General features: G+C 35.6%; 3 protein-coding genes across 7 annotated transcripts in view; 2 read left to right on the forward strand and 1 right to left on the reverse strand.

Annotated features, from left to right (window-relative positions):
- The window catches only part of dclk1a (doublecortin-like kinase 1a), a 46,723-nt gene extending 35,968 nt beyond the window's left edge, over window positions 1-10,755 (forward strand). For 2 of the 3 annotated variants that reach the window (XM_028466376.1, XM_028466377.1), the window contains 11 exons: window positions 1,876-1,957; window positions 2,205-2,377; window positions 3,308-3,427; window positions 4,940-5,086; window positions 5,877-6,010; window positions 6,128-6,205; window positions 6,348-6,444; window positions 7,014-7,094; window positions 7,169-7,282; window positions 7,441-7,514; window positions 9,074-9,267. In XM_028466376.1, the coding sequence (XP_028322177.1) occupies window positions 1,876-1,957; window positions 2,205-2,377; window positions 3,308-3,427; window positions 4,940-5,086; window positions 5,877-6,010; window positions 6,128-6,205; window positions 6,348-6,444; window positions 7,014-7,094; window positions 7,169-7,282; window positions 7,441-7,514; window positions 9,074-9,131 (1,158 nt within the window). In that variant the 3' untranslated portion in view covers window positions 9,132-9,267. Of the gene's footprint in view, window positions 1-1,875; window positions 1,958-2,204; window positions 2,378-3,307; window positions 3,428-4,939; window positions 5,087-5,876; window positions 6,011-6,127; window positions 6,206-6,347; window positions 6,445-7,013; window positions 7,095-7,168; window positions 7,283-7,440; window positions 7,515-9,073 lie in introns of all 3 variants that reach the window. The other variant, XM_028466380.1, reaches the window with a different exon arrangement.
- A 1,517-nt stretch (window positions 10,756-12,272) lies between these two features.
- rfxap (regulatory factor X-associated protein) lies at window positions 12,273-14,961 on the forward strand. Of its 3 annotated transcripts, none has more exons than XM_028466642.1 (3): window positions 12,273-12,860; window positions 13,909-14,029; window positions 14,241-14,961. In XM_028466642.1, exons 1-3 carry the CDS (start codon window positions 12,445-12,447, stop codon window positions 14,361-14,363), a joined length of 660 nt encoding a protein of 219 aa, XP_028322443.1. In that variant the 5' UTR covers window positions 12,273-12,444; the 3' UTR covers window positions 14,364-14,961. The 3 variants fall into 3 exon arrangements, with proteins under 3 accessions (XP_028322443.1, XP_028322445.1, XP_028322444.1); XM_028466644.1 differs by having other exon boundaries at window positions 12,273-12,861; window positions 13,919-14,029; window positions 14,241-14,960; XM_028466643.1 differs by having other exon boundaries at window positions 12,273-12,861; window positions 13,916-14,029; window positions 14,241-14,959.
- A 171-nt stretch (window positions 14,962-15,132) lies between these two features.
- Window positions 15,133-18,709, reverse strand: smad9 (SMAD family member 9). Its single transcript, XM_028466645.1, is given in 7 exon segments — window positions 15,133-15,504; window positions 15,506-15,577; window positions 15,580-15,615; window positions 15,617-15,622; window positions 17,731-17,987; window positions 18,466-18,615; window positions 18,618-18,709. Coding segments are annotated over 7 exon segments (654 nt in total). The 5' UTR covers window positions 18,685-18,709; the 3' UTR covers window positions 15,133-15,438.
- Between the last annotated feature and the right edge of the window lie 3,664 nt (window positions 18,710-22,373).

The raw sequence follows: 22,373 nt of genomic DNA on the forward strand, positions 1-22,373 counted from the left end.
CATACTTACCTTTATATCGTTCATGTTTCATATAGCTGTGAAAGTTATGCATTCTTTGCTTGAGCAAAAAAAAAATTGTGAAAAAGTGTGCCACCCTTTATGTATATTTATGTTATATTGGCTCAATTTTTGGTACAGATGTTCAAAATGTCAATAGGAACAATGTGATTTGACAAATTTTGCTAAAACTAGTACTTAAATAAATGTGTGCGCCTATAGTTGTTTGTCTATAATTGGCAAGGACCCAAAGTTTATAGTTTAGTTTAAATAAATCGATACAGATCGACTAGTAATTTGTTTAATGCCAACCTTGCTTAGTCAGTTTTTATAAAACCGCTCTCCTAGAAGTCCTAAAATGGTATTTTCTCAAAAGAGAAAGAAGAGTGAGAAACACTGAGGAGATGTAATAGATGATGTAATACCACCCATATGTATTCTCCAGGCTAAAAATGACCAAACTTCCTCAATCTGTTACTCAAATCTGCTCAAACACCCGATCTGAGGTTACATCAGTCATTCCTCATTGTTAGTCCACACTGGGATTTAAAGCTGCAGTATGTAAGTTTTTTTTTTTTTTGGCATCCAAATCCATAATCATCTTTGAGCATATTGTAATCCAAAGGGTTCCGAGTAGACAGTGAATCTTTGTTCCTCCTTTTTTTTTTTTTTTGATTTTCCAATCTTTATTCTAAAACATTGAACAATAACCATAAAACATTACTGCACATGAGGCACTTATCTCAAATATAAATAAAAAGTATAGAACATTGCTGTCCAAAATACTAAATTATGTCAGTACTATTAGTCTTTCATTTTTCACATTATAAAAACAGTCAATAGTCAATAAAAAGTCGCTAAGAGCTTTCACAAAGACACCAGTAAGAGAGGTTAAGTTTCAGTTTCAAAACAGAGCTGCGAGAGGATTCTACATACTGTAGCTTTAATCTTTTTTTATTTTATTTTATTTTATTTTATTTTTTTGCTAATTACATATATTCAAGCATACTTTGAGCATATATGTCTCAATTTTATTTTATTTAATTTGTAACCGGTGGTGACACCTAGGATTTAAAACAGCTTGAAACAATATTGTACAGACGGCACCATAGTAACAAATAAAACTGTCTCCATCAGAATAGAACTCTATAAAGGGTTTTATAATGCACTTTAAATATTAACCAGCTTAAAATAATAGTTGGGTTATTATCCCAGCATCTATTAATTCAGAAGCACCCTGTCAGATATTTCTCAGAGAGATGAAGATCACTGGGCTTCAGATTGTGTGCTGAATTCATTGGAGAACATTTGAAATATTGAAAACATTAACTCACTGGTTGATAAAGGTGTGTTAGTTCAACTTAGCTGCTAACCATCCAACGATTAGGTTGGATGGTTAAAAACTGTTGTACACCAAAACATAATTCTTAATAAGGATAAAAGGATTGTTAATAAAATGTTACAGTAATTCCTGTTTCATTTTATGTCTAAATTGATTACTATTGTTTGATTTCCGTAAAAAGGCCTGTTTGACCAATGAAGCATAAATCAGTTGTTTTGGGTTTTGAAGGGAGGAGATCACAGAGATCAACTGTCCCAGCTATGTCCTCATTTCCCATCCCTGCTGCTTCCATGACAACAAGCAGAACATACAAGATGCTGAGCGGAATGAGTTTTCATCTTTTCAAGCTTATCTCAGCCACTCTCCTTCATTTTAATACTAGTTTAATCCTCACATGAACTTTGCAGAGACTAGCAATCTTGATAATAAAACAATATCATTTATTTTTTAAAACTCAGAACCAATAATTTTTTAAGGTGTTAAAAAAATTGTCTTTAGTTTTTTATTCAGTTTTTTATGCTCTTATTTTTTTGCAGGGGTCTCAAGGAACTTCTACCTCTCTGTCATCTGCCAAAGTTTCCAGCTCAGCAGAAGATGGAGACGTGCCAGTCACTGAAAGTGAGACCTTTAATCTTCCATCTGTTGGTCAATGGATAAAGGCTGTTGATGAATGTTCATGACATTTGCATGCTTCCTTCAAACATCTGAGTAGAACTTTTCCTCATCCATGTGCTTTAACTAAGAAAAAGAACAAAGACATTCATTGGCGTGCTTTGATTTTCAGTCACAGCGTTTGTTTTCATCTCATCATTTAAGATGTGTGTGTTAAGAATGTCCTAAACACACCTTCTTCCTCCTCCTGCAGCTGAAGCGGTGGTGGATGAGATTCCCACTGTGCCATCTTATATCTCAGACCGCTACAAGGTGGGCCGGATGCTCGGCGATGGCAACTTTGCGGTTGTCCATGAATGTGTGGAGCATTCCACAGGAAGAGAGTATGCACTGAAGATCATAAACAAGGGCAAATGCAGAGGCAAGGTGAGCAAATCCAGCACAATGAGAGCTGATTTACACATAACATTTTGTAAATAAATATTTATACTATAAAAAGTTATATTTGAAGACTCATTTGGGTTTTGATTCAAATCCAACAGATCAACAAAGCTGAACAAAAACAACAAGACAGCCATGTTTTTGTAATCTAATACACATCAGGGTTTTTTTTCTATTCAGAAAAGGATATGGAAAAAAGGTGTTTAATTACAATTTTAAAAATCAAAAATCAAAAATGTATTTTTTTTGTTTTTTTTTTTGCTTTTAGAAAAATAAAATTAAACTCAACCGTATTTGTTTATCCCGTCACAATCCTGATAAAGAAAAATTGTAATTTTATGTTTCTTCTTATCTTATTTTTTTAATTTTTAAATGAATATCTAATAACCACTCGCTTTTTTTTGTTTTTCTTTGATTTGATTTATTTTTTAAATGTATTTTGTACAATTACAGAATAATTCACACATTATCACATAAGAGATGGATAAACAGTGCAGGAAAAGGCAGTGCCTTTACCTTTAGTAATCAGTAAAAAACAGACAAAAACAACAGAACTTAAAACGTATATACTGTATATATATATATATATATATATATATATATATATAATTACTAAATAATGCAACAGAATACTCATCTGACAATTAAAGCTTAGATTGAACAAAAATAGAATGTACCAAAAAGCAGATACGTGCAACCAAAAACTTGTTAAGACATCTTTTGTAACATTTCAAAGTCTTACAGTTTTTTGCAAGGTGTGAATAATTGTTCCATAATTTAGTGCCCCTAAATGGTGTTATTCTGAATGGAAAACTCAATGACATTATATCATAATATTTATATCAGCAAAGATCAGTTCATTTTCTTTTTCATTCTGTGTTAAATAATATATCATTTGTTTAATTGATTCTTCAGGAACACATGATCCAGAACGAGGTTGCCATTCTTCGCAGAGTCAAACATCCAAATATCGTCCTACTCATCGAAGAGGTCGACACTTACAACGAGCTCTACCTGGTCATGGAGTTGGTCAAGGTGTGTACTTATCTTAGTGTATGTGAATGTTCACCTTTGTGTGTTTGTGCATCCAAAAATGAGGCTGGAACAATGAGTTATGGGATTATAAGGAGGCAGATGTGGTTACAGAAGCAGCAGCACTGACGATGAACCAGAGATAAAACAAATACACAGAAATCATTTGCTCAGTGCACGATGGAAAGAACCGGTCTGTCGCCCCGGAGCTGCTTTTTCTCTCACATTCTTACTCCTTCCACTCTCCCTGAATCAAGTGTTTGCATAATTCAGAAGGCAGGAATGTGATCCATCTGTTCGTGCTGTAGCATGGAGTACTACAGAATATAGATGAGAGGCAATCTGTGAGAGAAATGTGTGTTCGTGTAGAAAGTAGGAGGATTGAAAGGCAACAGTAGATGAATGAGCGAGGCAGGTCTGCTGATAGGTTCTTTATCTGAGGAAAGGAGAGGAGAAGCAGAGAGATGTTACAAAACACCCCCAAAGGTTTTATTTGCTCATATTTCAGTGAACAGAGACAAACCGTGGCAGTGAGAATATTTCTGGTCTACTATGACCAACTAAAGGCTGCCCGACTTAAACCCTGAGGCTTTATTTGGATTCAGAACTTATCTGTAATGGAGCTCATGATAGCTTTTCAAAGCTCGCTGGTTCTTGTTAATGTTTGTGGAAAAATCTCCACATTTGTATCTTCTATTAGATATTGGCAGTTATCTGGATCAGTGATCCTGATCAGGGTACCATTATCAGTCATACTTTAAAGGCTTGGAAGACATCTCTATTACCATTAATAACAATAATGTAGGTATAAATGTATGGAGACCAGGTTGGGGTCAAATATAATTGTAACTGCATAATTGATAATTAATTACAATTATGGCGTAATTATATTTTGGGAACGAGCAACAACGGTGCATAGGACCTCATTGTAATGCACCCCGTTTTTATTATTATTTTTCTTACAAAAAAATTATCATAATTTTGAGGGCCTCAAAAAAACGCATATTAAGACTGGTGAAAAATGTTCTATTTTGGGGGAATTGCACATGTAATTACTTAAATTAATTAATAAACCCTGGTGAAATGATGACCTATTTGTCAGAGGGGAAAAAAATTAAATAAATAAAAAATAACAAGAATACTCTTGTATGTGACTGACGTGCACAGGTTGAACTTTGACGGTGTGTCAAAGGATTTGCTGGAGGACGTTAAAGCTCAGGCCTATATATAAGCATCTGCTCCACTTATTGGTCTCAGACAGAGAAACCAGGGAAGGAGAGCAGAGGGCAAAGCTGTGGGAGAACACAGAATGTGAAGAAAATGGTAGAAAATGCCAGAAGAACGAGGGCTCACTTTATCCTATCAGCTGTTGTTTTGGGTTTTTTTTAGCTGAATGAGTCTGTTCGCCGTTCAGCAGCATCTGTGAATCATCTTGTGTCAACACACCAAAACTATATCTTGTGACAGTGTTCCCAAACACTGATGGTCCGACTATCCACTATGACCCGTCCACAGGGGGGAGATCTGTTCGACGCCATCACCTCAGCCAACAGATACACAGAGAGGGACGCCAGCGGCATGCTCTACAATCTGGCAAACGCCATCAAATACCTCCATAGTCTCAATATCGTGCACCGAGACATCAAACCAGAGAACCTGCTGGTGAGTTCACCTCTTAAAGTAACACCATCACAGAGGTGAGAGATGAGTCATCTCTGCCTCCCTCCCTCCCTCAGCTTTAAGTCTCTGTCTCTGCAGCTCTTGTTTTCTGGTGAATTTTTGTTCTTAAAGGTTCATCAAGCAAGTCTTTGCCTTGTAGATCTTACAGCCTCTTGAGATCCTTATTTAATTAACAGTCTTTTACTTAACATTTATTTTATATATATTTCTCGGGGCTTTGTGAAGCACGTAATTTCCCCCATAGGATAAATAAAGTATTTCTGAATCTGATACAAACACAAAATCGTCCTACAAGATAATTAAAAAACAATGTTGATTTCTTAGTAAAGATGTTCAACATTATCTTTTTGTGGATATTGACCAGCACTTAATTTCCAATTTTCCATATTAACCGATAACAATCTCTATTCTTCCCGACCTAAATTTAGGCCACATTATTTCAATTATTACATTATTATACATTATTTGGCATTATTTGTGAAAAATCAACTTCAGTTATTGATGAAGTGCAATACATAAACATTAAAAATCGTTATTTCAATATCTGTGGGAAAACTGATGCCAATGGCAAATATCGGCCGATTACATTGGTGGACCGATAATATCGCCCATCTCTATCTCTTAGTGCTTAATGGCTTTTTTTTCTCCATTTGATTTTCCAGAATTGTATGAATTATTCTCTTTGGGATATTTACTAGTCCAGGACTCTTGTAAGATAAGAAAAAATGTAAATTTTTAGACTGTCTTAACATTTCCATTGATGATTGTTTAGGTGTATGAACATGCAGATGGGAGCAAGAGTCTAAAGCTTGGAGACTTTGGTTTGGCAACAGTAGTGGATGGTCCTCTCTATACTGTCTGTGGCACCCCAACATATGTAGCACCTGAAATCATTGCAGAAACAGGGTAAGAGCACCTGTCTTAGGTTAGAAATCATTTGTAATGAATTTTAGTTATTCCAAATGCATAAATTAATGCATTTTCTTTGCTTTAGTTTAGAATAACATTGATGTCTGTGTGCAGATACGGCCTTAAGGTGGACATCTGGGCTGCTGGCGTCATCACCTACATCCTGCTGTGTGGCTTTCCACCTTTTCGAGGGTAAGATTTGCTCCATGAAGCTAAACTCAACTTCTTCCTTTCCTTCAAGTTTTATCTGAGCTTTGAGTTCCTCTGGTGTTTGTTTTTGGTATTGCACTCTTTAAAAGCATTTTTTCTTCTTCCTTTTTTCTTATGTTCGCAGGAGTATCGAAGATCAAGAAGTGCTTTTTGATCAAATATTAATGGGACAACTTGAATTTCCTTTGCCCTATTGGGACAATGTATCAGAAACAGCCAAGGTAAACACTTTGTGTGTATCAAATGTTCTGTGAGCATGCAGCTGAAGAAAATATGGAGTCCTAGACATGACATGGTAAAAAAAAAATATATATATATATATTTGAGGTCACGAAATACAAATTTGTGTTCACAAAAATACTAATTTAGTTTTTTGTGGCAACAAATTATTATTGTTTTTTTTTTTTTTTTAATCATGTCTGGGGCTCCATAGAAAACACCAAACTAACTTGTTGCCATGAAATACTAATTTATTGCCACAAAATACATACTTGTGGCTACAAAATACTTATTTGTTGTCACGAAATACAAATTTATGCCCACAAAATACAGTATGAATTTAGTCTTTTCTAGTCACAAATTATCATTTTTTTACCTGGTCATGTCTGGGGCTCATAGAAAACACAAAACTAACTTGTGGCCACAAAATATGAATATATTGCCACGAAATACAAATTTGTGACCACAAATAATTATTTTTTTACCATGTCATGTCTGGGACTGCATAAGAAAACACATAGAATGAGACAGATAAATAGATTTGCTGACCACCATGTGCCTGTTGCTGCAGGAGCTGATCAGATCCATGCTGGAGGTGGAGGTGGATCAGAGATACACGGCCCTACAAGTGCTTGAGCACCCCTGGGTTACTGTAAGTATTTTTTTAAAGGGTTATTTGACCAAAAACCATGGATTTTATTTCATTCTTAGCTACTCCTATTGCAGGACGAAGGTCTATGTGAGAACGATCACCAGCTGTCGGTAGCAGGAAAGATAAAGAAGCACTTCAACACCAACCCAAAGGCCAACGACACCACTGCAGGAGTGTCAGTCATCTCTGTAAGTTTTTACTCCAAACTAACCCATCACACACTGATCCAACTGTTTACATGGAGCTGTAACCCTCCCTTGAGATGGACCTAAAGACAGAAAAGGCAGAACGCAGCTTTACATGCACCATTCCAGTGTTTAGATTGATGGTGTCTCTTTGTGTTCAGCTGGATGACAGCTTTTCAATGCAGCGATCTGGTTCGTTGGATTTCTACCAGCACCCGGCCATGTACTGGATAAGGTATGCCCGGTTTCCATGGAGACACTGTGGTCTGCAATTGGCAAGAAAGCAAAAATAAACAAACAGTGGCTTTGGACGTGATGTGTGTCCTGTTCCCTGTGTGCTGCCCTGCTCGGCTGCTGCTGCTGTGACAGCGTCATGTCGTTTCTGCATTTTGGATGTTCAAGCTGCTATGTCTGTCGTCTGCCTCAGCTTTCAGCTCCTCATCTGTTTAATTATCAATGTCCTTGCATTTTTCCATGTTGAAATGCAAGTGTATGGAATGTTGAGAATGATTTTTTCCAAAAATGCAACGGTTCACATGCTGTTGTTTGTATGACATAACCCACCACCCTTTATTGTTTTATCATTACTGCTTGATGTGATGTAATGCTTCCTGTCTGATGCTTGAATTCATCGTGTTCAATACTAAGTACTGACTTTGACATTTCAAGGTTCAGAGAGTTGAATGCGTTTTGACACGATATGAAAAATGAAACAGGAACATTTCTAAAATCTGCATGAGATGATCTATAAATGAATGTTCTGTCATCTGCTGGAATTGATAGAAATATGGAGGAAAAAAACCTCTGCTAAACTTTAAAGCTGCTGGTGATAATCCCTAACATTTTTTATAACACAGATAAACATGTTACTTAATTTTTTCAGTCATTTCTTGAGTTTCTTCTCCAGATGAGGAAGACAGTAAATAGCTTGCCACCATTTTTTGTCATAGATTTTTTTTTTTTATAATGTTTTCTGTGATATGACGTCACTAAATTTCAGCCTCGGATTCAAATGTAAAGCTACAAAATTTACATCCAGCATTGTTTTGGCGCAACTTTCAGTCACTTTGGCAGAGTTTTTTGGCAACACACTGGCATCAGTGATGGATGAAAGGAACTTATGGATAAAATGCAGTTACAATTACAGAACAGACAACTACCGGTAAGCGTCTGTTCTTTAAAGGCTCACAGAAACTGAAGCTTTCCAATGAAATGAATCTAAACTAAATGCACAAAAATCTGAAAAGCAAATGAAATGATATCTTTTACAGTTACTTACAGCAGTTACTATTTTAAAGCACTGAAAGTTCTGCTATCGTACAAGAGAAAAATGCCCCGCCCCCCAATAAATCTAATTTATGAAGTTGGAAAAAATATGAAACCCAACAAAATACCGAAAATGACACTCAAACAATGGAAAAAATAAATGACAACAAAAACACAAAAAAAATGCAACAAAGTTTTTATTATAATTAAAAACACAAAATGACAAAAAAAATACATAAATGGCAACAATCACACAACAAATTTATAGTAGTGGATGAGAGCAACTTTTAAATGAAATACAGTTAGTTTAAAAAATGTTTGGGATCGTCACTCGCAGCTTTCATGAACCTTTCCATTTTTTTATTAAAGTTTTTATAGAAATCCTGCACTCAGGCAGAATGAGCAACACTGAGCTAACATTGAAGGTCAAATGCCTTCAATAAATGTTTTAAAAAGTGACATCGTAGCTGCTGGCTACTATGTTTACAGACGTGTTAACTGTCTCTTGTTGTGTCTCTTCTCTCTCAGGCCACCTCTCTTGATAAGGAGGGGCAGGTTCTCAGACGAGGACGCCACGCGGATGTGAAGCTACTGCCTTTGCACATGATGTCAACTCTGAACTCAGAAACAACAACAGAAACATTTCGAGCCCAGCCTCCCAGCTGCCTCCCCGGTCTGCCCGTGGCCCCCTCCTCTCCAACTCCCTACCCTATCTCTGAGCCCTCCCCGGATCCAAGATCCTCACCCGACGACTCGGAGGACGTCTCCATCAGCTCGGCCAGCACCGTCTGCTCCCCCTACTCACCCTTCTAGGAAGGAGATCCAGGAAAGGAGGGGGGAGGAGAGGGTAAAGAGGGAGTAAATCCTCATCCAGCTCCTCTTTTTGTTCAGAGGAGTAGGAGGAGGAGAACTTTCCAATCTAATGATGGACACGAGGAGAGGAGGGTGTTTAAAGCAGATTAAAGGGAGTTTGGGGGGAAAAACTGATGATGCAACATGAACCATTGATTGTGAAGAAAAGACAAAAAAAAAAACAACTTGTGACTTTTAATGTTCTCTTATTCGAGCACACGTCATTGAGCTCAAGGAACGGAAACGGGGCCAGAGTTCTGCTCACCCGCCAGTGATGATCCGGGCTCAGCGTGGAAACGTCTCCAAGGCAATATGAGAATACAAGGCAGCGTTCATGTTTTATTGAACCTTATTTAGTCATTGTTTATTCACCATCTTTTTTATATTTACGTCCCTTTTTATGATACGTTTTTTGGTAACTAATCTTACGAAGTCGGTGGAAAGAAAATATCAAAGTAGACGTAGAGGGTTGAGATGTTTTGAATAGATTCTTGGCATACACTTAAAAATGTAGTGTTATTATAATCCTGTGCTCTATATGCAGTTTTGGCATTGCCTTCCCGAGATGTTTGGTTTGGTTTGGGTGGATGGTTTACATTTTACACGGAAGTCATTAGGAAACAAGTCATTCTCCATTGTAACTGTTCATTTGGTTCTTGCCAACTCTCAGCATCTCAGTACAGCAGCCTCTGGGTGCTTGTGTAGCAAAATCCTCACCTGAATCACACCTTCACGCATACGAGAGCCTTGTTTACATTTTTATAAGTCATTGACACATTTTATCTTCATACTCCAGCAGTAAAGAAAGGGTCTCATCGTTACAGCCAAAGTGCTCGACCTACACGCGGACTCAGAAATGTATTTATGGTAATAAGTGTGTACTATATTTAACAGTTTACGAGGGCTGCCTTTTTTTTGCACTGCGAGGAACATACAGTGTGTGGGGAAACCAGCATTTACACGTGGAAAGGGTAACAGAAGCTCTGTACAACCTCATTCATGGCTTCATTTATTCAGATGAAAGCATGACAGACATACAGTAGCCAATTCTTATTACAAAAACAGTCGATTGTGATGATGTATTTGTTTATATGTGATGTAAATAGCAACTTTATTTATTTTGATAGTTCACAACACAGTATATTTCTTTACTAGTTGTAGGAAATTGTTTAAAAAAAAAGACATTGGTCATAAATGTGTTTGAGTCAGAAATAAAAGGATTCAACCAGTTAGAAGATGATTTCCTACATAATGTTGTTGAGCCAGACTGAGCCTTTAGAAAAGGAAGAGGGGAGCATCTTTGCTTTGGTCAAAGTGATGTCACATCCTCTGCCAAAAAAAAAAAAAAAACCCAACAAGTTATCATGTGATTTTCCATTGCTGATGTGAGGAAAAACTTTGAGGGAGGAGGAAAAAAAAAGCTGTCATTTGCAATAGGTTTTATTTCCTGCAGTGCTCAGACTTTTTGGACTTCCTGTACTTATTATCATCATCATTGTGCACTGAACACACACACACACTTCATGGAGTAACCGTTCTGACCAAATCAGGGTGAAGTTGCTGCTGTTAAAGGCCACACCACATGCTCCAGCACAAAGGCACACATGGTTTACCAAAGTGCTACCACAGCTTCACCGCATCGACATCTGTACCTCTGTTCAGCAATGGTTCATCAGTAACATTACTGTGATTAAAACGAGAATATAAAAAGCTCTCTGGGTGTCTTTTATGGTGGTTTTGCTTTTTTTGCTGCATCATTGTAATGGTGGCCAGGCCTTTCTTTCATTCCTGCTTATCCTGATCAATGTCGGAAAATACTGGGTCTCTCCCAGTTTAGTCAGAGTCACATTCCCACATTTCCTTTGTCAGTCTTAATTTTTCACGTCTTTGTTGTATTTTAGAAACTAACTGAATTTGGACAACAAAACAAAACACACGGATCTCTTATTAAGAATAGTCTCATTAGACTCTTGATAAAAATAGTTTTATTGGACTTTCAACATCAGACAAAAAAACAGTTTTGTCAACTGTTCTGGCAATACAAGCAAAATTAAAATTTTTAAAGTACATTTAAACTAAAGATGTTCCAGCTTGGACTTGAATTATTAAAGTGGAATGTTATGATTGTGGGTTTTTTCATTATTAAAAATGTAGAGCAACATCAGAAAAATGTATCATTGTAGTATTTTGAAAGTTTCTTTTTTTTTTTTTTTTTTTAACTATTTGTACAATTTTAAAACCAACTTGCTTTCAATGTTTCATGTTTTCACAAATATCTTAAAAAAAAAAAAAAAAAAAAAAAAAGCAAATTAAATGATAGCTTTACAGTTAGTATTTTAAAGCACTGAAAGTTCTATTACCTTACAGTCTATTTTTGTGCAAACCCAACCCAACCCCAAAATAACTCCTAAAACACTCAAAGCAACAGAAAAACTGCACGAAATGTCAACAAAATTACAACCAAAAACACACAAAATGCAACAAAACTTTTATTTATAATGGAAAAAACACACAAAATTACAACAAAAAATAAATAAATACATAAAGAACAACAAACATGCACTCAATAAATATACAAAAACATACAAAGCTAAAGAAGTAAACAGAACAAAGAGAAAATACACAAAACATCTCAAACACACACACAAAAACAGACCTATTGAAAAAATATACAAAGCAATAACAAATATACAAAATGACCCCGAAATATATAAAATGACATAATACACAAAACAACAATAAAATTCTGAAAATTATATTTCAAGAAATTTACACACAAAAAACAAACACAAAAACCGTTTGTTTTTCCCGGTATTAATGTTCAGACTGGTCATATTCCAGTTTCGCCACTAGGGTCTCTGTCATTCATGTTAAACTCTAAACACTACGCACCGAGAAGAAAGTAGAGCTGTCAAGTCTTGTGTTTGTGGTAAATGTGAGTTTAATCCTGTAATAGTCGGTATTTATTCTTAGGTCGTGGTGCATTTATCGTTTATTACCTTAGAACAACCAGTAGAAAAGTAACTGAGGGGGGAACAGTCAGTGAAATGAGTGAAAAGGAGAGCTCAGCGTCTGTAGCTAAAGACAAAGACTCGACCCTGTTGTTCACGAAGGACGGACAGCGCTACTATGTGAGTAAAGCAGGGGTCGTGGACAGCAGGAACGTCGTCACACCGCTGGAGCCCGATAACATCGACGCCGACGACCCGGATGAAGAGATCGACGTGCTGGACTCTTCAGACCCCAGAGACGGAGCAGGTAGTCCGGAGGAGCTCAACGACGAGGAGGCCACGGAGGGCGACAACGCCCCCAAACAGTGCATCTACGAGGGCTGCACAGAGACCACCACAGCGGGGGCCAAGCAGAGGAAACCGTGGATGTGTAAGAAACACCGCAACAAGATGTACAAAGACAAGTATAAGAAGAAGAAGAGCGGTCAGGCCATGACCAGCAGGAAAATAGATGTAAGTCTAAACAAACACATTAGAAATAACAGTGCCAAATATATATATATATATATATATATATATATAATATATATATATATATATAAAATATACATTTATAGATCATTTTTCTATTAAAATACAGCATGACAAATCACAGTTTGATTTTGGAATTCCATTTTTATTCACACCTTCCCCTAACAATCCACACTTCAGAACTCACTCCCACGTGCTGTCCCTCAGAGGAGAAAAGCCCAAAGTGGCCACACATTTTGCTGCCTGCGTGTCATTTCGCATTAGCAAATTAACCCAGTTTTCCCGTGTTTATATCACTTTTAAAAGTAATATGATGAAAGAACTCTCAATTTTTCAAAAAATCTTTCCAATTTTACACAAACTTCCCAAACAAAAATGAATCGCAATAAACCCAGGTGAAGATCCTGAGGTGACTGATATCTCACTTATTTCTTGGATATTGTCGGTGCCTTTTACACAGTGAAAAAAATAAATCTGTTGAATTTACATTTTTTTTTTAAAAAAAAACATTGTACATCGGTTGCATATATTAAAGTTATTTTTTTTTACTATGATTTATCTATGTTCAGCAAATATAAGTTCTATATGTTAAACCTACATAACTTTTTTTATTTATTTACAATGCATTAAATCACTCAATGCCGAGTATATTTATTTACATTATGTCAAACTAACATTTTTTTTTAATGTAGAATATATTCAATTACCCTGCTTTTACTAAAAATGACTTCAGTGAATCCTTTTAAAGTATGTATATTCAGTCACCTCATGCTAATTTTTTCCTGTCTATAATCTGCGGCCCACTTGAGATCAAACTGGTCCGTATTTGGCTCCTGAACTAAAATGACTTTGATGGCCCTTTTTCTCTCTTTGATATTCTTAAATTGGACAGGTCAGCGCTAAAATCGTAGTTTAGAAAAAAAACTGGAAAACTCAGGTTGGTTCATCGAGCTTTAATTTAATCTAATTGGATTTTAATGGATGAGGCTCATCCCAGATTAACCGTTAACATCCTTGATTGTGTTTTGTTGGAAAGCAGGAAACTCTGAGGAGCGTCCGGGTGTCTGTGAACAAGCAGCGTCTGGGGACCATCGGGGACAGACCAGCCAGACCTTCTCTGATCGAGCAGGTCCTCAACCAGAAGAGAGTGGTACGTCTCATCGTCTGACTTAGTTAAAAATCAGATGTTATGAAACATACAGTAGATGTTTTTTTTTGTTTTCCTTTGATCATGTGGACACTCGCTTTCGTTCTTTCATTCTCTTGCTTTCAGAGTCAAATAGTTGCAGGTTTTGAAATAATTGAAAAAAAAAACCCCCAGCAATAATGAAGACCTGATTGTGTTCTTTGGTTTCCTGCAGTCCGCTGCTCAGGAGTCCGGAGGTGATGAGCTTCCTGCAGCAGCAGCAGGGGATTCTCGCCAAGCAGAGTCGAAGCCAATCACAGCAGCAGTTCCACGGATGCTGATGTCGTTTACGCTTTGAACTTATCATGTGACCAAAACACATGATAGTTTGTGAGTGGACAGTAATATTACAGACAACTGGGAACTATTTAAAGGTGTGCAGAGAGTGAAGAGGATGATCAAACCATGTGTGCTGGAGGTTTGGAGATGTAGATCTGAAATCAGGCCATGCGCTTTTTTTTTCTTTAGATTGTGCTGTGCTAATTTATCCTTGTTTTTTTCTTCTTCTTCATATTGTATCTGGAGCTCTGTTTATACATTTTATTAATTATTTATCATTGTTTTTTTTTGTTTTTGTTTACTGTTATTGTTATTTGCACAAGAATTTGATGGAATGTCTAGTTTTGTGCGTCCTCTGTGCGTTGCATTACAGAATATTGTCCCAGATTACTCATGTAAAACATATGAGAAAATATGACACGTGACAAAAGGTTTGACAAAAACATGTTTAATGGAACCAATAAAAAGCAGCCAGATCAAGAAGAAACCAAACCAATGCGTGCAATCTTACTGAGTTGCTTCAGTACCTTACAATGTACATAAACCACTATGTTTGCTATTGTTGTACAGCTATAGCAGTGGTCCCCAACCTGTTTTTTGGATAGTGACCCCCTTTTCATTGAGTTTTGATTTTGTTGTTATACTGTGTATTGTGTAATAAATACAGAGTAGCCAGGATAGTGCACAAAGTGACAATATTTTTTATACTGCATTTTATTCATTCATTTTTCTTCCTTTTTTCTCTTTATCTCTTTAAACTGCATTTTATTAGAACTAGATTTACATTTGAGAAAATGAAAGTATAGCATACAGTTGCTAAGATTGGGTTGTGTTTAATTTGAAAAAAGAATAATTTAAAAATGTATTTTTAATCAGTAATATTTTTTTTAATTAATCCCTCGACATTTCAGGAGACCCACAAGGGATCTACGACCCAAAGGTTGAAAAACGCTCAGTTATGGCCACATGGAAGTAAGAGTGTCGACACAAACTGTACAATGTGTTTTTGCTTGTTTAACGTCCAATCTATTCTTAAAGTCTGTCTTTTTTTTAAAACGATAATATCTGAACATCCGTAGTGTGAGGGTGCACGTTTATGAAGGGTGTGCTATGTGCGTACGCGTGGGTGTTATGGACACAGAAGAGATGGGGTTGTGTGAGAGAGCCCATCTGCGTCAGGACTTTATCCAGCCACTGTAGGGGTCCGTGCAGGTGCACTTCAATCCAACAGGGGTGGTACTGGTCACATCCTGGCGATGATATTCTGCTCCCCCAGCCCTGAGGAGTGGACGGCCATATAAATCTCAGTGAGTATGTCAACACTTCAGATTGCTACTAAATTAAATCCCTCAGAAGTATGCAAGCTCTAATCCCGCCATGTTTTACAACACATCAACATTAGCATTCCAGCAATCCATTTTGTTTTCTTTTTGAATAATATGATTCATTTATTATGTAATTTGATCTCTTGACATGTTTCGACTATCAACTGTCAGTCTTCCTCAGTGGTGTCTGCTGATCGCTTTGATGTGTTCTTATGAGTTCTTTCTGGGTGTGGCCAATAGGGATCGACCGATATGGGTTTTTAGGGCCGGTGCTGATTTTTTTCCATTAGCCTTAGCCGATGGCTGATACGGACTGCAGATTTTCTTGAGCCGATATTTGGAGCTGATACTACTTTTGCTCCCTCAATATACTGTACATCATAAAAATTACACAATGACGATAACAAATGGTACGAGTATCAATTTAAAAACTAAAAGGAACATTTATTGTAATTAACAAAGGTGAGGTAGAATGACAACAAGTAAAATATATTGAACAAATAATAAAAACAAGTGATGGAGAACAAGAACAAGTAAAAAGTATTTCTGCTCTCTGTAAATAATGCGGATCGGCAAACGCAGCAGTCCGCATCAGCCGATGCCGATACACGTAAAGAAACGCAAAAATTAGCCGGCTAATGTATCGGTCTATCACTAGTGGCCAACTTGACATTGACATAGGGTGACCATATTGTCATTTCCAAAAAGAGGACATTTGGGCCGACCTCGGCATACTCAACGTACTCTACATTTTTTTTAATCTACCTTGTAATGTTACAATGTCATCAATAAATAGCTTGTTATTGTACTTAAGGTTTAAAAATGTATTTATTTCTTTATAACTGTGACTCAAGTCAATCACCTTTATTATGCATTTTAACAATCTGACCTTGAAAAATGTCACACAATACATGTTTTCTTGAAATCTCTCAATCATTGAATCAATGCCTCCTATAAATTAAAACAATATTCCAGACGGAATGGAAAAGACGTGAAAAGAGGACATCTCCATGTAAATCCACATGTATAGTCACCCTAATTGACAGTATTCAGCAGACGCCTCTGTGGAAGACGGACAGTTGACAAACATGTCTGGAGATCAAAGAAATTTTCCTAAAAAATGTGGAAGTCCACACATCAAAGCGATCAAGCAGATGCTTCTGAGGAAGACTGACAGTTGATTGTCGAAACATGTCTGGAGATCAAAGAAAATTTCCAGGAAATCAGTGGGTCTGAATAAATCAAACCTTAAAGGGATTCTCCACTGTTTTTACAAATGTGGCCTAAACCTTTGAAATGTCCTTATTAGAATATCTATGCCTAACAAAACGCATTATTTTGCACCATATTTGTTTTCTTAACTTTTAAAAATAGGACTAATTTATCATTTGAGAGTCTGTGTGCCGCCATGTTGAAATGATCGCCCTTTTCAGTCCATTGAGTTCTGTAGGAGGTGAAGCATTCAGGATCATTTAGTAGTTCTTTCAGTCAAAATGACAACTTGTGCTGCTTTAGGTTGCTCTAAAAATCAGTAAAAGTTAAAAAAAAAGTCGATGTAAACCTCTTTTGTTTGCTGAAATTTGATAAACAAAATCCGTGGCCCGAAAAAATCTGTGACCGCATGAAGAAGAGAAGAAGAGCAAGAAATCCGGACTCAAACTATTATACCAGACCTTCAACCATTTCTGACAAGAACACGGGTTCTTTGCAGCAAACAGATTCAACTTGGGTCAGCATTAATGAGCAGCAGTGGATCCTGGTTGCCTGTATTTACATGCACAGAGCTCTTTTTCTTCTTCTACGAAACAACAGTGGGAACTGTCACCAAATTTCAGTAAACAAGAACCTTTTTTTAACTTTTACTGATTTTTAGAGAAACCCAAGCAGCACAAGTTGTAATTTTGACTGAAAGAGCTGCTAAATGATCTTCTAATCTTCTAATAAGGACATTTCAAAGATTTTAGGGCACATTTGTAAAATCAGTGTAGGATCCCTTTAACATAACAACATTAGAACACAGTAATGTATGTGATAATAATCTTTGCCGACTTCACTGCGTACCTTAACAAAGCTCATACGGATGGTGCACATCTTGGTGAGCTCGTATACGACCTCAAAGCCGTGATTGACGGACTGGGCGAGGAGCTGCGCGAACAGCTGGTTGTTGAATATCTTGAGGCTGCAGCCACTGGGGATCTTACACACGGTGGTGGCGTGGAAGCCGTGCTGGAAGTTACAGTTACGGCTCTGGACGAAGATGCTGCTGTCGCTCAAGCACTCTGCGTAAACCTCGCCGCCGACGTAGTACAGGTGCAAACCTGCAGGGAACATAACACGAGGACAATATGTTACGGTTTCATTTATTCAGTCAACTCCTTTTCAGGAAATTTACTTTGATCTCCGACATGTTTTGACTGTCAACTGCCAGTCTTCCTCAGTGGCATGTGCTAATTGGTTTGATGTTTCCTTGACTTCTGCGTAATAATTCCAGTAAATTGTTTTTGTTTTCTTTTTTAATAATATGTTAAAGTTTCCTTAATTCAGACAACTGTTTTTCAGGAAATTATCTTTGATCTCCTGACATGTTTTGAATGTCAACTGCCAGTCTTTGTCAGAGGCGTCTGCTGACCACTTTGATGTGTCCTGAAAAACAGTTGTCTGAATACATGAAACCTTAACATAATATTCAAAAAGAACTTGCTTGAATTATAACACGGGGACTTTTTGGTAACATTGTTTTTTCAGAGATGGCAAAAACGAGAACTTTCCGTCTCAATATAAAGGCCACCAGCCTACCTTTGCCAATGTGCCTTCGTGTGTGTTCGATGGTGGAGTTGCGGTTGACGTTGGAGAGCAGGCCGAGACAGAAGCGGTTCTTGTGTTGTGGATGGGTCGGTGAAGCCGTCCACCAAACGCTGTGAGAAGAGGCGTGAAAGGTTTCCCCCACCGGTTGTTGAGCTCGTAGTAGGCTATGGAGCACCAGTACTCAGGCTCTTCATAACACACGGGCCTCATATCTGAACAGGAATCATGTGAATGATAATCATTAAGAGAAGTTTTTGCTAACCATTTCCAGGTAATTTTTTTACAGATTAAAATTTTAACTAAAAATTGTTTTCTCTACCCCTCATACCTCCATGAAGAGAGGTGAGAAAGGAAAAGCTTTAATACTGTTTCAAAATGTAATTGGATATTCATTAATTAATTAGAAGTATGACATGATTATATTTGTAATTGTATATTGAAAAAAATGTTGCTATTGTTATCATAATTGATGAAAATTTGATAAAAACTGCAAAAAAAGAAAATGTTTGTGTTTTTTTATGAGATAATTCTATCTATTTAAGACTCTAAAAAACTAGTGCAAACATGATGAGCCACTTAAATTAGGAGGAAAGTGCCGTAAGGCATAAAACATTTTTTTTTTAAAAAAAGTAAAAATCACACAAAATCCTATATTAAGGCATAAAACTGAACATTTTGGACATTTTTTTTTCCGAGATAATGCTATCATAAAACCCTAAAAACAAAATGCAAATATGATGAAAACACTTAAACTGGGTGGAAATTTAAGGACGGCAAGAACATTTTAAAAAATGTGAAAATCACTAAAATCTAACGCTAGTTTTTACAACACCTTAAGGCATATTTTTTAAAAAGTTAAAAAAAAAATTGAGTGTAGGAGGACCAATCATTAGAAACCCTAAAAACAAAACTACTGCAAACTATAATGCACATACTTAAATGGGGCTAAGAAGCAGGAAGGCACAAAAATGACAAAAAACTAAAAATCACCCAAAAGAAAAGTAAGGCTATAACAAGGCATTTTTTTTTGAAAATTTAAAAAAAAAAAAACTTGAGTTAGGACCATCATTAGACCCTAAAAACTACTGCAAATATAATGCACATACTAAATGGGGCTAAGAAAGCAGTAAGGCACAAAAAATGACAAAAAACTAAAATCACCCAAAATAAAAGTAAGGCTATAACAAGGCATTTTTTTTGAAAATTTCAAAAAAAAAAAAATTGAGTTAGGACCATCATTAGACCCTAAAAACTACTGCAAATATAATGCACATACTTAAATGGGGCTAAGAAAGCAGTAAGGCACAAAAAATGACAAAAAACTAAAATCACCCAAAATAAAAAGTAAGGCTATAACAAGGCATTTTTTTTGAAAATTTAAAAAAAAAAAAAAATTGAGTTAGGACCATCATTAGACCCTAAAAACTACTGCAAATATAATGCACATACTTAAATGGGGCTAAGAAAGCAGTAAGGCACAAAAAATGACAAAAAACTAAAATCACCCAAAATAAAAAGTAAGGCTATAACAAGGCATTTTTTTTGAAAATTTAAAAAAAAAAAAAATTGAGTTAGGACCATCATTAGACCCTAAAAACTACTGCAAATATAATGCACATACTTAAATGGGGCTAAGAAAGCAGTAAGGCACAAAAAATGACAAAAAACTAAAATCACCCAAAATAAAAAGTAAGGCTATAACAAGGCATTTTTTTTGAAAATTTCAAAAAAAAAAAAAATTGAGTTAGGACCATCATTAGACCCTAAAAACTACTGCAAATATAATGCACATACTTAAATGGGGCTAAGAAAGCAGTAAGGCACAAAAAATGACAAAAAACTAAAATCACCCAAAATAAAAAGTAAGGCTATAACAAGGCATTTTTTTTTGAAAATTTCAAAAAAAAAAAAAATTGAGTTAGGACCATCATTAGACCCTAAAAACTACTGCAAATATAATGCACATACTTAAATGGGGCTAAGAAAGCAGTAAGGCACAAAAAATGACAAAAAACTAAAATCACCCAAAATAAAAAGTAAGGCTATAACAAGGCATTTTTTTTGAAAATTTCAAAAAAAAAAAAAAATTGAGTTAGGACCATCATTAGACCCTAAAAACTACTGCAAATATAATGCACATACTTAAATGGGGCTAAGAAAGCAGTAAGGCACAAAAAATGACAAAAAACTAAAATCACCCAAAATAAAAAGTAAGGCTATAACAAGGCATTTTTTTTGAAAATTTCAAAAAAAAAAAAAAATTGAGTTAGGACCATCATTAGACCCTAAAAACTACTGCAAATATAATGCACATACTTAAATGGGGCTAAGAAAGCAGTAAGGCACAAAAAATGACAAAAAACTAAAATCACCCAAAATAAAAAGTAAGGCTATAACAAGGCATTTTTTTTGAAAATTTAAAAAAAAAAAAAAAATTGAGTTAGGACCATCATTAGACCCTAAAAACTACTGCAAATATAATGCACATACTTAAATGGGGCTAAGAAAGCAGTAAGGCACAAAAAATGACAAAAAACTAAAATCACCCAAAATAAAAAGTAAGGCTATAACAAGGCATTTTTTTTGAAAATTTCAAAAAAAAAAAAAATTGAGTTAGGACCATCATTAGACCCTAAAAACTACTGCAAATATAATGCACATACTTAAATGGGGCTAAGAAAGCAGTAAGGCACAAAAAATGACAAAAAACTAAAATCACCCAAAATAAAAAGTAAGGCTATAACAAGGCATTTTTTTTGAAAATTTAAAAAAAAAAAAAAATTGAGTTAGGACCATCATTAGACCCTAAAAACTACTGCAAATATAATGCACATACTTAAATGGGGCTAAGAAAGCAGTAAGGCACAAAAAATGACAAAAAACTAAAATCACCCAAAATAAAAAGTAAGGCTATAACAAGGCATTTTTTTTGAAAATTTAAAAAAAAAAAAAAATTGAGTTAGGACCATCATTAGACCCTAAAAACTACTGCAAATATAATGCACATACTTAAATGGGGCTAAGAAAGCAGTAAGGCACAAAAAATGACAAAAAACTAAAATCACCCAAAAAAAAAAGTAAGGCTATAACAAGGCATTTTTTTTGAAAATTTCAAAAAAAAAAAAAAATTGAGTTAGGACCATCATTAGACCCTAAAAACTACTGCAAATATAATGCACATACTTAAATGGGGCTAAGAAAGCAGTAAGGCACAAAAAATGACAAAAAACTAAAATCACCCAAAATAAAAAGTAAGGCTATAACAAGGCATTTTTTTTGAAAATTTCAAAAAAAAAAAAAAATTGAGTTAGGACCATCATTAGACCCTAAAAACTACTGCAAATATAATGCACATACTTAAATGGGGCTAAGAAAGCAGTAAGGCACAAAAAATGACAAAAAACTAAAATCACCCAAAATAAAAAGTAAGGCTATAACAAGGCATTTTTTTTGAAAATTTCAAAAAAAAAAAAAATTGAGTTAGGACCATCATTAGACCCTAAAAACTACTGCAAATATAATGCACATACTTAAATGGGGCTAAGAAAGCAGTAAGGCACAAAAAATGACAAAAAACTAAAATCACCCAAAATAAAAAGTAAGGCTATAACAAGGCATTTTTTTTGAAAATTTCAAAAAAAAAAAAAATTGAGTTAGGACCATCATTAGACCCTAAAAACTACTGCAAATATAATGCACATACTTAAATGGGGCTAAGAAAGCAGTAAGGCACAAAAAATGACAAAAAACTAAAATCACCCAAAATAAAAAGTAAGGCTATAACAAGGCATTTTTTTTGAAAATTTCAAAAAAAAAAAAAAATTGAGTTAGGACCATCATTAGACCCTAAAAACTACTGCAAATATAATGCACATACTTAAATGGGCTAAGAAAGCAGT

Source organism: Gouania willdenowi, chromosome 14 (assembly GCF_900634775.1).
Source record: "Gouania willdenowi chromosome 14, fGouWil2.1, whole genome shotgun sequence".
In the NCBI taxonomy this organism is placed as follows: domain Eukaryota; kingdom Metazoa; phylum Chordata; class Actinopteri; order Blenniiformes; family Gobiesocidae; genus Gouania; species Gouania willdenowi.